This window comes from Leiobunum rupestre, chromosome 11 (assembly GCF_980474605.1).
Source record: "Leiobunum rupestre chromosome 11, qqLeiRupe1.1.hap1, whole genome shotgun sequence".
In the NCBI taxonomy this organism is placed as follows: Eukaryota; Metazoa; Arthropoda; class Arachnida; order Opiliones; family Sclerosomatidae; genus Leiobunum; species Leiobunum rupestre.
In genome coordinates this window covers 34,284,854-34,298,532 of record NC_143394.1, presented here as the reverse complement: position 1 = coordinate 34,298,532, position 13,679 = coordinate 34,284,854, and the positions used below count along the sequence as shown (strand labels likewise).

General features: G+C 38.8%; 4 protein-coding genes across 7 annotated transcripts in view; 1 reads left to right on the top strand and 3 right to left on the bottom strand.

The window, feature by feature from the left end:
* The window catches only part of LOC149922351 (uncharacterized), a 28,062-nt gene extending 26,756 nt beyond the window's left edge, over positions 1-1,306 (bottom strand). For all 3 annotated transcript variants that reach the window (XM_090163045.1, XM_090163046.1, XM_090163047.1), the window contains exon 1: positions 1,152-1,306. In XM_090163045.1, the coding sequence (XP_090019171.1) occupies positions 1,152-1,237 (86 nt within the window). In that variant the 5' untranslated portion in view covers positions 1,238-1,306. The remainder of the gene's footprint in view (positions 1-1,151) is intronic.
* A 1,110-nt stretch (positions 1,307-2,416) lies between these two features.
* LOC149922350 (ribitol 5-phosphate transferase FKRP) lies at positions 2,417-4,953 on the bottom strand. 2 transcript variants are annotated; one of them, XR_016477320.1, is made up of 3 exons: positions 4,132-4,953; positions 2,878-3,760; positions 2,417-2,841 (listed from the first exon to the last, which is right to left on the bottom strand). XR_016477320.1 is itself a non-coding variant. In XM_090163558.1 (2 exons), the coding sequence occupies exons 1-2, from the start codon at positions 4,951-4,953 to the stop codon at positions 2,966-2,968; spliced, it is 1,617 nt and encodes a 538-aa protein (XP_090019684.1). In that variant the 3' UTR covers positions 2,417-2,965. The 2 variants fall into 2 exon arrangements, 1 of the variants encoding a protein (XP_090019684.1); XM_090163558.1 differs by having other exon boundaries at positions 2,417-3,760.
* Positions 4,954-4,973: 20 nt separating this feature from the next.
* On the bottom strand, positions 4,974-5,849 carry LOC149922349 (uncharacterized). Its single transcript, XM_090163559.1, has 2 exons — positions 5,381-5,849; positions 4,974-5,321 (listed from the first exon to the last, which is right to left on the bottom strand). Exons 1-2 carry the CDS (start codon positions 5,768-5,770, stop codon positions 4,974-4,976), a joined length of 738 nt encoding a protein of 245 aa, XP_090019685.1. The 5' UTR covers positions 5,771-5,849.
* A 3,350-nt stretch (positions 5,850-9,199) lies between these two features.
* XRCC1 (DNA repair protein XRCC1) lies at positions 9,200-11,056 on the top strand. Its single transcript, XM_090163783.1, has one exon. It carries the CDS (start codon positions 9,306-9,308, stop codon positions 11,025-11,027), a length of 1,722 nt encoding a protein of 573 aa, XP_090019909.1. The 5' UTR covers positions 9,200-9,305; the 3' UTR covers positions 11,028-11,056.
* Positions 11,057-13,679: the final 2,623 nt, after the last annotated feature.

The window sequence follows — 13,679 nt, the reverse complement described above, 5'->3', positions numbered from 1 at the left end:
GGTGTCCCCACCCCTGTCCCCACGTATCCCCCCGTTGGCGTGACCGTTACACATATCTCACCCTGATTAATCAGTTATTGTGTGCTGGTGTCTAAGGCCTTGGGTCGACACCGATGTGTGGATGTCAAAATCCGCCAAAAAAACCGGAAATTAATACGAAAATCGTTCTTTGAAATCTCAAAATCAGGTTAAAAACGAGAAATCAACAAGAAAATCATGCTCTGAAATCTCAAAATCCGCCTAAAAACCGGAAATTAACACGAAAATCGTGCTCTGAAATCTCAAAATCCGCCTAAAAACCGGAAATTAACACGAAAATCGTGCTCTGAAATCTCAAAATCCGCCTAAAAACCGGAAATAAACACGAAAATCGTGCTCTGAAATTTCTAAATTCATTTATGATTTCTGATATCACTTTAAGATTTAAAATCCCGCACGCAAAATTTGCAAATGTCGGACATCTCGTTCTAAAACCATTACATTTTGATAGTGTTATCTATAAATTCCTATGTAGAGTAATTTCCATATATCTCAGACGGTAAAATGGTACATTTTGAGACAGGATGCGGTGTTTGCTTTCAAAGTTAGCCGGAAATTGAACCTCCCTTTGAGTCAGCGAAGGTACATGTTCATTTTATGGCCTAGATTGATACTTTTATCCTATGTGATAATAAACTTCCGATAATAAATAGTAACTTATTACCCAAAAAAGAGGTACCATATATCCTCGGTACAACACTGTGGTCTATAAAAATTATGAGTTACAGGTCATTATTAATTTCATTGTGTGCGTAACGGTTTTTTTCCACAATGAACCGAACCAGAGGTTATGATCCATTGCCTGAACAGATCCGCAATACAGAAGTACCACCACTTTTTGACCATGACCAACATTTTGTTAACAGTTTTTTCTCAATGGAAAAAAAATATGGATGACGTCGTGTGACGTTAGAGTGGTATTTACGCTATGGTTCAACTTGGTAGTAGTTTAGTACCATCGTTCATGATTTATAAGTAGCGTCAAACTTATTATAGGTTTTTAAATTTTAAATCACAATGATTATCACGTACGTTTTATCTAAGACATAATGACACCTACTTAAAGTGAAGAAACAACCTTGTATTAAAGTTTTGAACAGATCGGGTCTTACTTTTTCCTGGTCGGGATTGAAGTCTCGGACAAAGAATTCCTGAGGGTGTTGGAGCCCAAAGCGGAGTTTCCGAGTTGTCCCCACATAATAGCCGTCGTTGTACCGTCGTTGTAACTAGCGCGGGGAACAAACCATTTGGTACACGAGGAAGCCCTTGATGAAGAATCGAGCTTTCGTGTTTGAAATATGCCTGTTTATCTCTTCCAGGGTTGACATTCCTAATCCATATCACCAATATACGAGTGTACGGGTAACGGTTCTTTTTTCTAGTGATAAGGGTAATGGCTATACGTACGTGATGTTGATAGTAATTCTCTTCATCGAGATCTCGCGAGGAAGCGGCTTCTATAGTGGTCTTGATCAACTTGTTCCGTTGCCCCACTCATTGTACATCTGTGGATCATCGCACCCGAAATAGGCCAACTTGAAATTACTTTTTAGCCGCGGAAACGGTAGATGCGGTAATTTCACATTAATTACGTATGACTTTATATGGATTTAAATGATGCTAGAATTTAGTCTGCGAGTATTTATTTATCTAACCAGGGACGTCATTTGGGTAATGCAAGGGGGAATATTCCCCCCCCCCCTTAATTTTTATGAGCTAAAAAAGTTCACGAATTCTCCTAAAACTAACTCAGAATCGGATGAAATACCAAGAATATCTTGGGAATTTTTGTTTTGTTCTGTCTATTATCCTGAAAATCACTAACTATTTCGAAAAAAAATCCAAAAAATATAAAATTTGACGTGTTTTTACCCCATCCTGAAAAGACGTCCCTGCTTCTAATGCAGATTTTAGTTCGAACTCAAACCCACTGGTAGCTAACTCTCCGAAAACTTCCTTAGCAGTTAGGATGACCAGTTGATCGCACTGGGTCCCAACAGGGTTCGTACGAAAATTTGATCTAAAATCCCCGACTTTTCCAGGTTATCCCTGACCGATTTTTGCCAATATTCCTGACCTTTTTGGTTATATTTTTGGACATTTGTTTTTATTAGTTTAGGTCAAAAATTCTTTGTTAATGTGTGGTTTGGTTAACTAAAATCCCTGACTTCCTTTTTAAATCCTTGACATTTTTCCTCCATTTTACAGATCCCTGACTTTTCCAGGTTCTGTACGAACCCTGCCCAAGGACCTTAGTTAGGCTTCTGAGGAAAAGTTCGTTTCTATGGGGTATCTTTATATACGCGTATTTAAAATAAAACGGTCATTATTACACAGTGATTTTGTTTTTATTTATAAAATAAAATTGGTACTTTACAAATGAAATTAATTTAACTGGGTTTATTGGAATTTTAAAACGAAACCATTTATCTGGGCCGGCTTTACGTAGTGGCATAAGTCTATAATTATTTACATAAGTGTGTCAGTCGACAACATTATAGTTTTAAGCTTTTTGTGGAGTAGCGTAGAATTTACGTTACACCCTAAAATATAAATACTTAACTTAAGAAACAAATTATCACACGCCGGTTCCAGGCCTAAGAACGGCTCATGACTACGAAGCAGCTATTCAGGCCTAATGACTAAGTGAAAAGTCCACCAAAAATATGTGGTCCTTCTAAAAATGGTGTTTAGTAAAAATTCAACACGCGGAAGATAAGGAGCGGACACACTTATGTGAAATGTACTTATACACTTATGGTAGGGATAAATCAGGCCCTATTCTAAGGGCACCATTAAGGGGTGTTGGCGTCGATCTGGTTTGGGTTTGGGTTGGAGCCAAGTGCAACGCTTTGCACAGGGGCAAATTTAATTTTTAATCTTTTATAATTTAGGGAAATATATGTAGGAAAGACGTATTTTTAGTTCACTTTGAGAACGGGAATTTTAGCATTTTAGGCGACGGGTACTCGGGTTTCTCGATGACATTTTTGCCAAACTTAAGTTCTAGAAAGTCTCTAACGTTGTTAGGGGCGGCTACGTAAATGCCAACGAATTTAATGGTGATTAAAGGCATTAGAAAGTGCTCCGGGAACTCGGTATCTTGTTTGTGCGTCATGAACCAAGTGTCTTTGGTCATAGTCCCGTCTTTGGAGTAGAACGGGAAAAGATCTACGTGTAAGTGGTTAGTGGCGCTGTACTGAACGCGGAAAAAATCGCCTTCTTTGGCTTTCTCCCAGACGAACCCTTTCGTGTCCACTATGGACTGTTTCTGGGCGTTCTTCAGCCATTCGCATTTGGCGATATCGTCCTTGTAAATGCCGATATCGACGTCGTAATCCCAAGGTATGATGTCTTCGTACCTGGCTGCCCCTAACAGACTGCCTCCTTCGAGCCAGTAACGAACCCCGCACTTTTCCAAGATTCGAACAACGTGACGCGTTGTTTCCCGGAGGTGCTCCAAACAGCAAGGCGGCGTCCACCGATTTTCGAAGAGATATTCGGGCGTGTCTTTGACTATCGTGCCGAAGCATCTTTGGCTGGTTTTCGCGCAACCGTACCACGTCACGACGCCGTTCTCGTCGGTTACTTTCTTTATACCAAAATCGCCGAAAAAATTCCCCCTACGAATGTTCCAGAAAGTGTCCCGTTTCCACTGCGAATGAGAATCGGTAAATAATGGTTTCCCGCTTAGGAACAACACTTTATCCGCCAAATGAATCTAGAAAAGAAAATTTTGAAAATTCAGCAAATCGTTCTACATAGTTTCATAATTAAACGCGAATTATAATTTACATTCCCTTATAAACCACTGTAAATTGGGAAAATTGGTATTTTACCTAAGCTTATAAAATTTTCTTACGCTTAAAGAGAGTATAACCCAGCAGGGAAGGTCAACGTTCTCAACTGTCGCGCCACCAGTGAGTAACGACGAAAGCTTGACCTTCCATGATACGGCTATAAGCCCTTTAACAAATTTTACAGCAAGCTCCTTTGACAAGGGATGATAAAAATTACGTCATTTTGAATCAACTACGTAGAACCCATTAACGCATGGTCAACTTGTCTATTTATGTAAAGTTATCTCAGTACCTTCAAACTCCTCAGTGACGTTTGAATGAGCTGTGAAATTGGGAATGGGCGCGACCACGGATGACTTAGTTCTTGAAATACTTCGAATGGCATCAAAACCACGTGATTTCCTTCCAAGTAATTGCAATTGAGACTAGGTTTTTTGGCATATTCGATTGTCAGTGTCCATTTTAACAAATCTACTTCCGAGTTTAGACATTTTCCTTTCGCACCAGCCACTTTGGCCGCTACTATTTTAGAGTTGCTATCTTCTAGGTTCACGATCAACTTTGATATTTGAAGAGCGGATGATAGTTTTACTGAATCTGGCCAAAATAACAGATATTTTGTCTTTATAAAATTTTCCGGTTGGGTTTGAGTAACGGATTTAGTAGGGTTTCCTTTCAAATTGATTAATTTAAGATTTTTGAATTGCAAATCTTTCAGCTTCTCAAAATTCATTGGTGGATATGGTTTTGTATCCGTTATAATTAAGACTGATATATTCGGGATAATTTCCAGAAAGCTATACAAAGTTTCGGGAACATCATTTTCAAAATATTCAAATTCCCTAAATATTAACGTTACGCTATCCTCTATCGCCTTTATTAAAGTATGGGTGGATGTGTTTTCCAATCCAAATTTATTCTGCCATTTGAACGAATCTGTTTCGAATACTTTTCCACCTGATCCTGTGCCTTTGAAAAATCTATCGTAATAGTTTTCCTCTGATTTTTGAGAGCATTTGCATCTCGTCTCTAAGCGTGACAGCATGTAAAATAATACTAACAAATTGGTTAAAATTACAAAAAATGAGACGCTTTTCCATGTTTTAAGACGCATATTCAGATTTATTGTCTTCCTTACTGAGGGCTATAACTATAAGGCGTGGCGGGAATTGTTACCGTAGAAAATTCAGTTAATTTCCCTAATGACGCGTTAAAAATCACATCCGAAATAAGTTTCTCAGCAATTATTCGTTGCCTATCATCGAGTTCTTTCAGTTGAAGGGCTAATTTCTTGCCAGTCACACTGTAAATGTCATCTTCTGCTTGTGAATTTGATGAGTGTACCACGTGAAGTTTTAAATGATCATCTTTTCTTTTACGGGAGCTTCCGCTGGTGCCGCTTGATGAGTTTGAACTTGATGATTTTATTAAACACTGAGGTTCAAAATGACTCACTATTGTTTCAGGGTTTTCTTCTACATACTAAAGACAAATAAACCAGTTATTCTTTTATATGATGGAGGGATAAACCTACGTGTTACCTCAACTATTCTACGTTCATCGTCAGTGTCTACCAAGTAATTTGATTGGTACTCTTTTTCCTCCTCTTCGTCGGCTAGAAACAGTAATAAGTTGTAATACCACAAGCTTGGTACGTAAATTTCTTCTCCAGGTTCTGATGAATTTTTCGATTCGCGAACTTTTTTCAGCTCTCTGCGGAATGCAGTCCGAAAATTTCCGATTTTCTTGCAAACAAGGTCTTTGTTGGCCTTTGGGTCGATTTCTTTACATTTTCTAATTAGTTCCTCATAAGCTGCCCGTTTTAATCGTTTATTACTGTATTCCTCACTTTTTACATCCCATAAACAACGCAACGAACGATATAATCGGAAAAATTCTTCCCAAAAACGACGGTTCCCTTCTAAAGCCATGTCATTTTTCTACCTTTAGTTTTCTCCATAGGGAAAACAAGATTCTTAAGCGCTTGTCAAATTGTTTCACCATAGTTTGGAATTAGCCTTTTCAGTTTACATAGAGCCACGTAGTGGCAAATACGAGAAGCTCATGGACTGCTGGATTTTCGTCTGCTAAGCAGACGATTTTTCTAGGTAACTAGAATGCTGCCGTGTAACTGGCAAATGGGCCAAACTCGGTGGCAGACGATAGCCAGATCTCAGCCAATCAGAGCTCAAAGAGTGGTTCTGCCAAGAATTTAATGTCACCAGAGAGAACGACGTCACCTATCTCCCGCTATAGTAGCGGATCCAAGGAGGATTATTATCCTCCTTGGCGGAACCACTCTACGGCCTCTCATTGGCTGAAGGTTCAAGGCGAACTGGCGTCAAGCTCGGCCGTAGGCGGCAGAATTCTAGTTACCTATGAGATTTCTATGGTTTTCAAGGCCTAATTTAAATTTGTGAAACGGTTGTGGGCTTTAGTGAGAAGGCTCCGGTCACCCAACATAGTGGTGCTCTGATTGATTTTTGGAAGTACTAGTGACCCGCATTAGTCATTGGGAACGAAAAAAAAAGGAACCCAGTGAGGGAATTGATTTTCTTGGTGACCTTGACAGTATGGTTGCTGAAGTTGAGGGAATGGTTAATCCAAACACCTATATAAATCCCAAACGGGAGAGGCAGCTTTAGGGAGAATGATCCCTTCTATGCAATGGACGCTTCAATAAAAGATACTCGGTTTCTACTCCCCTCTCCAAATTCTTCTGGGAAGGAGCTATTTCCGGTCGGTCGGTTAAACGGTTAGAATGGCTAGCCACAAAGTCATATTTAAGCCAATTGGAGACGCGTTTTTGCCCTCATGAGAATTTTGCGTCAGATAAGAAACGCGTCGGCTCACGTGTATAAGGAACATACTAATGCTTATTTTCGATAATATATTTTAAGGTAACATATATAATGTTTTTAAAACTAAGTATAAGAAGATAATATTATTATTATTATCATCCTCTTATGGTATAAATAATTAAAATTATATGCAATATTTTTATAATACCAGGCAATTTTAAAGCTTCTCATGGAGGCAGAGTTAATTAATTTCGTATAAAATTATCTTTTGGAAAAAGATGAAAACTCATTCCTTTAGAACTAAACATATTACTTTTGCGGTACGGTATGCAACAAGCGTTTCCTTTTAACCAGGTAACTTTTTTGGCATGTTAAGGCTTAGCAAAAAACTGATGTTACGTTCGAGAAAGTTTCCAGCTTTCTATTCACCAAGCACTATATAAATAATAACTTATGAGTCCTGGCTGTCGGAAATATTACTTCTTGGCAATTTCTTGGAAGATGTTTTATTTAAGCGCCTATAGGTGAGGCGAGGGTTGTTACGGGTCAAGTGGTTGATCCCACTTTTTGGGATGTTGTAGCACATTCCGTGGTTGGTAGCCCACGAAGAAACCGCAGTGAGATCCCATTGGAGAGCCATGATATCTTGGTCAGTGAAAATCGTGTGAGCAAGTGTGTCGTCTGCGAATACGTACACGCGCGAATGCTGGACAGCCTCAGGTAGGAAATTGGTGAAGGTGGAGAAAAGTATAGGGCCAAGTACACTGCCCTGGGGCACGCCGCTAAAAGGGGTTAGAGGCTTCAAAGTACAATCCAAGAGGACCACGGCGTGTTGTCTACCGGTGATGAAGTTGCTGAAAATACGCAGTACGTGTAGAGTAGATTTTACGAAAATAACTACTACTATGAGGGTGAGGATTCCCTATCCGTTCGCTACTCCCATCATCTCATGGCCCATTATCCATGCTCGACTTCGTGCGCTGTAATGCACCATGGTTATGATAGCTACTCCTTCAGGCTTTATTTTTCCAAGGTTTTACATGGAAACCCCTGGTCTACATCAGAGGCGGTAAAAATTCTACGAACCTTGTAAGAAATCAATTTTCACGATTTTATCTATTAAAGAAATAAATCATAACAATTCTATCGATTAATTAAATAAATTATGACGATTCTTTCGATTAGGTAAATAAACATTATTCTATCGATTAGGAAAATTAATAATCACGATAATATCGATTTTATAAATAAATTATAACAATAATATTAATTAGGCAAATAAATCACGATTCTATCGTTTAAGTAAACAATTTATCACGATTCTATCGATTAAGTAAACAACTTATCACGATTCTATCAATAAAGTAATTAAGTTATCACGATTTAAACAACCACGAATCCTTAAATGTACATCAATTTTTTGCAGCACATACTAGCATGAAATTATTAGTTTCGTAATAAATTGTCGCTGAAGCTAAAAATACTGGGGTCAAGGGTCAAATTTCGTTAATTTGGCGCCTTTAGCAAAGGGTTAAGGTAAGAGTTGCCAGATGTACGATCTTCATAGATTTCAAGGTTTGTACGATATTTTGACCATTTAATGACGTACCATCCAAAAAAGGGATTATACCGAGAATTGCACGGTAAAAATACTATCTGGCGATTAAATACATAGAAGTAAAGTTTCCCACCTAAAACGAACTTCTTAGTATTATTATATTCTGCTATGAATTGAATTTATTTATTTATACTTAGGAAAATTAATTATGGTGAGCGGATCCCCGGGTATCATGGTGTAGTTTCCACGGCGCGTTGGAAGACGTAAGTTTTGGAGAATCAATGTGATATCTGGCTTCAGTGGCTATAATAGCACCCTCGCAGACCCCGCGGCGCGGATCATAGAAATCTCATAGGTAACTAGAATGCTGCCGCCTACGGCCGAGCTTGACGCCAGTTCGCCTTGAACCTTCAGCCAATGAGAGGCCGTAGAGTGGTTCCGCCAAGGAGGATAATAATCCTCCTTGGATCCGCTACTATAGCGGGAGATAGGTGACGTCATTCTCTCCGGTGACATTAAATTCTTGGCAGAACCACTCTTTGAGCTCTGATTGGCTGAGATCTGGCTATCGTCTGCCACGGCGTTTGGCCCATTTGCCAGTTACACGGCAGCATTCTAGTTACCTATGAGATTTATATGGCGCGGATGGCCCCCAAACGTTTAGGATTAAAATCGGTGCTATTTAAAAGGGCCCCGAGTCGTTTTTCGCGGGGGGGGGGGGGGGGCGGGGCGGAGTTCCTAGTTACGCCACTGTCTGACTTAATTTATGTTTTTTAGAGGGAAGGAGCTTACTGATAGAGAGGAGGTTGATTGCTACATGGGACAAATTAGCTTTAATTTGTTTCATGATTGCTAGCTAGTAATTATCCCTAAATTTTCTACTATTTAATTTATTTCTGGCTTAACTGACTTGTTTCTACCGAACGATCTTTATTTTTCGAAATCCAAACCATGTCCAAACCTTGGTATCTGGCAACTCTGGAAAAAATAATGATTAGAATCGAGAGGTGGGTTTTATTGCGTACACGTTGTGTAAATATTAAACTTAACTAATGCGCTTTTAAATTATTGAAAGGTGGCATTATATATTATGATAAACATTTAAAAATGCCAGTCATAAAGTTTCAGCACGTTGTTTCATGTAGTAGCGAAGATAAAGTGCATAAAGGTGAAAATCTTTTATCACAAGACCATTATCGTAAGTGGAAATGCGGCACACCGGGCGAAAAGCAAGTGTCGATAATCCTTCAGCTTGAAAAAGAAACCAAAATCACTGGTATTGACATTGGCAATGAAGGTTCCGCCTTGGTTGAGGTTTTGGTTGGCAGATCCAGTGATCCCAAACAAGACTTTCAAGTACTTCTGGTTACCTCATCTTTCATGTCTCCCAAAGAGAGCAGACAAGAAACTAACTTGAATCAAGTTCGAATGTTTGGTTCAGATAAACTGACACAGTCTGTTTCGAGTGAAAAATGGGACAAAGTGAAAATAGTCTGTAGCCAGCCATTCAACAACCGCCTAAAGTACGGATTATCCTTTATCAAGTTTCACGGACCTGATGATGCCTCACATTCTCAAGAATCAATTGGAAGTTCAACCACGGAAAACGAAACCACACTTGGAGCTTTTAAAATGAAATCTGATGATAGTGAAGATAAAGTAACTATTGGAAGTTGGTTCAATAGGATGAAAGAAAACAAAAATAAACCTAGTTCGACCTCGGATTCACTTACTGGACCTTTAGCTATCAGAAATGCGTCCCAAAATGGTAGCTCACCAAAAATAGATCGAAGCCCAGTTACTTCAAAGCTTCAAAAGAGTTCAGATATTGTTGAGAAGAAAGAAACAATTGCAAAAGCGAAAGTGAAGGAAGAAAAACCTAAAACACCAACAGCTTCAAACACAACAAAGAGGAAGCACGAATCAGAGTCTAAGAAAGAATCATCACGTAGTTCTAGCAATGAGAAACCATTTCACAGATTAATGGATAATGTTGTTTTTGTTCTTAGTGGTTATCAAAATCCCCAAAGAGGTATAATTAGAGATAAAGCTATGGCCATGGGGGCAGTGTATCGAGGTGATTGGAGTAGAGACTGTACTCATCTTATTTGTGCCTTTCTAAACACTCCAAAATTTAATCAAGTTAAAAAAGTAGGAGGCAAAATTGTTAGTGAGAAGTGGATTTTAGAGTCCTACAACAAAAGGAAAAAAATTCCATGGAGAAAGTATGAGTTGGACCAAAGGGACAGTAAAGACTCTGAAAGTGATACAACCACAGAAGAAGAAATTGAACCCCCTAAGAAAAAAAAGCCATCCGTTAAAAATAATGAACGGAGCAAACAAACTAAGGAACCACTGAATTCAGTTAAAATAAGCGCCGTTATTGATGATTCTGATGAGGAGTATTTAGCTTCAACAGATGTTGATGAAATGGACACGGATGATGAATTAGAAAGAGTCCGGTCTAATATAAGTAAGAACACATCAAAAGATAAAATAGTCAAGAAACAGGACACCTCTGAACTACCTTTACCAACACTTCCTGACTTTTTTGAAAATTATACTTTTTATTTATACGGTGACTTTGACATTGATAAAAACCGTAAAATTAGGAGATATATTACTGGCTGTTGTGGGAAAATTAGTGGTTACATGGGTGATGACGTTAATTTTGTTATAACAGATTCTGAATGGATTGAAGACTTTAATGATGCACTTTCTGAGAATAAAAAAATTAAAATTTTGAAGTCCGCTTGGGTACAGAAATGTCTGGAAGAGAATTGTTTTATTGATCCTTCCTCAGAATTTCTTGTAGAAAGAAGACATTAAATGGGTATTTTTTCAAACATTTTAAGCCCAATCCTTGTTGTTTTTGAGTAAATTAATTTTAAACAATGATTTATGTCAAACAATCATTTGTTCATGGTTACGAAGCAACAGTTGAACTGAGGATCTTCAAATGTTTTTAGATAAATAGGAGCACTGCACAACTCTATGGATACCAAAAATCTGCCTTAGTTTTTATTTTTCACAGGATCAACTAGGAAACTTCTATAGGTTTTTTCCACTCAGAGCAATGGTTGTAGCTCCGGATAACTTAAGAGCAGGCGAATACTAGGACCAAATAAAGTGATAGGAAGTTAAAAAAAAAAAGACGATTTCCAGGAACATAGGTTTTATTTATTGAAATAATGCTATACACCAGCTGATCATTTTAATGCAACACGAGAAGCCAGAGAATGATGACTGACAGAAGGGGTAAATATAAGGTATTGTTTGGCCATGAGGATTGGAGTTGGGTAAATTGGCGTCAGGGCCGCCGAGAGCGGGCCCGGTAAAATGTACATTCCGGGCCCCAAAGAGGGCCGTTACAACTAGAGAAACATCGGAGAAGTATACCTTGAGGTCCCCAAGGGGTCTCGATCAAGAAGATGTTTGATAAAATTTCTCTAAGAGTTAAAATTGATGACGTCACCCAGATGTGAGCCTCCGTTGATTTTCAATACACTCTTTTACGCGCGTCTTTCCCCCTATCAAGGACCCTCCCACGATTTGCTCCACAGGCAGCTGCCATAAACGTACTGCGCGTAGCTTTACCGTGGAAAGTTCTTTCCCCCAAAACCCGTTCTCTCGCGTTTAGCACGGTAATGGCGACTCCCATGAAATACGCGCATAAAAGAATCTATACGATCTCATCTGGCTGACGTCACGATTTTACCTAGCAACGCAAAAGCCGTAATATTTTGATAAAAAAACCATGCGATCGAGGCAACCTTAATGTAGTTCCCTTTTTTACGAACCTTGAGAGGTCCCCGGTAATTTGTACCGGATTCCCTCATCTCTTGTCGGGTCTGATTGGGGTCATAGCACGCGAAAAGAGACCGTTTGTGAACCCTTTAAGAATAATTTTAATATTATCCCACTGCCATCACGGCTTAGGCTTTACGCTTTAGAAAAAATTGCGCCATCTGCATTAATACCTGCTAAATAATGTGTAAAGAAATAACAATTTTTGGATTTAAATGTTTTTTTTTTATATTCACTGCAATTTCAGTGGTGTATGAGCCACAGGAGGCCACTCACCCCATCCAAGAGACAATTAAGTAAAGCGTATGACAACATTGTTGTCCTTTAATTCATAAACTGATTAATCAGGGGTGAGATTTGTTTAACTGCCACGCCAACGGTTTGAACGAGGCGATACTCAGGGATAGTATTAACGGAACACCCGTGGCGGATGTATAACAACCACCCGTTGGGTGGTCGTCCTCTCTCGGCCATCCACATTCTCTGCCTCCCAGACGCTTGGGATTACAGGACCTTAAGGCTAAATGTTTTGAACTTCCCATAAAGAAGATAGATATTTTTGTGGGGAGTTCTCGGCTACGCCACTGTTCAAAACTTTACGTTTGCGCGCTACTCACAGCGAAATATTATTTTGGGCGCGTGCAGAGAGCCATGAATGAAACTATTTATTTACGTTGATTATTTTATTAAAACTTGCGTAAAATTAGGGATCATCCATGCATCAAGTGTTTCGAAACTTCTAAATGGCGGCCGAATCGAAAAAATGTCATAGAACATTTTCGTCTTAAAATAATCTATAGAACCCGTAGGTCTTCGCTCATACCACCCTTTTTGAAACACCCTGTATATGCTGAACAACGTATTAAAGGGCTTTCCCGCCTCTGTTAAATAACGGCACGCGACGCACGCTCGACGTCACGTGATAATTGGAACGGGCGACCGTTATTTAACAGAAGCGGAAAAGCCCACTTATATTATGTAGCGCCATCTTCAGCATAGTCGGAGTAAAAATCTTCCTCATTGCGAAAGAGCAGACAGATTACATACATTTAATTAGGCGTTTTAATCAGTCTTGAAAATAGCACAGGTCTGTAGGACAAAATCCTGTTTGTTAATTGCTCGGATAAATTTATTAATTGAAAAACTGTTAATTAATTTTGAAATTTCCTAGATGTCCTGTTTAATATTTAAGAGTTTCAAACAATTCTGTTTGAATAGCGAGTCCCACTTGTCTCGCGGGAGGTTTTTTTTTTTGGAATTGGGCAGCTCCAGTATAGAGCTTTTTATTTACGAACCTTGAGCTCGAGTTTGAGCCTTTAGTAGTTTTAAAACATAGTGCGACCGAGCTCGAGGCCACCATAAATCGGCGAGGAAGCCCGTAATGCAGTCTGTCTTATGAATAGCTCTCAGTAAAACTTTTGCATGTGAAGAATAGGAAGTGTCACACTTATGTAATAATATTATACACTTATGGTAACACTTACTATCACCGTCCTGTACTATCACAAAATCATTTGATAATCAGAAATAAAGGTATTTGCTTTCGATATTTTTACCAAGTACGTTCAATCAGAAAAACGTATATTAAAATTTTAATAAATTACGTTTGGCTCGGAGTCTTGGAAATGAAAACTAACCAAGTTTCAAAACGTAGCCATTCAAAAAACAACGTCA

Excerpts from the sequence above, each read along its gene's own strand:
- XRCC1 (XM_090163783.1), top strand. The coding sequence starts at position 9,306 with ATGCCAGTCATAAAGTTTCAGCACGTTGTTTCATGTAGTAGCGAAGAT.
- LOC149922350 (XM_090163558.1), bottom strand. The coding sequence starts at position 4,953 with ATGCGTCTTAAAACATGGAAAAGCGTCTCATTTTTTGTAATTTTAACC. Across the intron at positions 3,761-4,131 it reads CGTCACTGAGGAGTTTGAAG|ATTCATTTGGCGGATAAAGT; the intron begins GTACTGAGATAA and ends TTTCTTTTCTAG.
- LOC149922349 (XM_090163559.1), bottom strand. The coding sequence starts at position 5,770 with ATGGCTTTAGAAGGGAACCGTCGTTTTTGGGAAGAATTTTTCCGATTA. Across the intron at positions 5,322-5,380 it reads ATGAACGTAGAATAGTTGAG|TATGTAGAAGAAAACCCTGA; the intron begins GTAACACGTAGG and ends ATTTGTCTTTAG.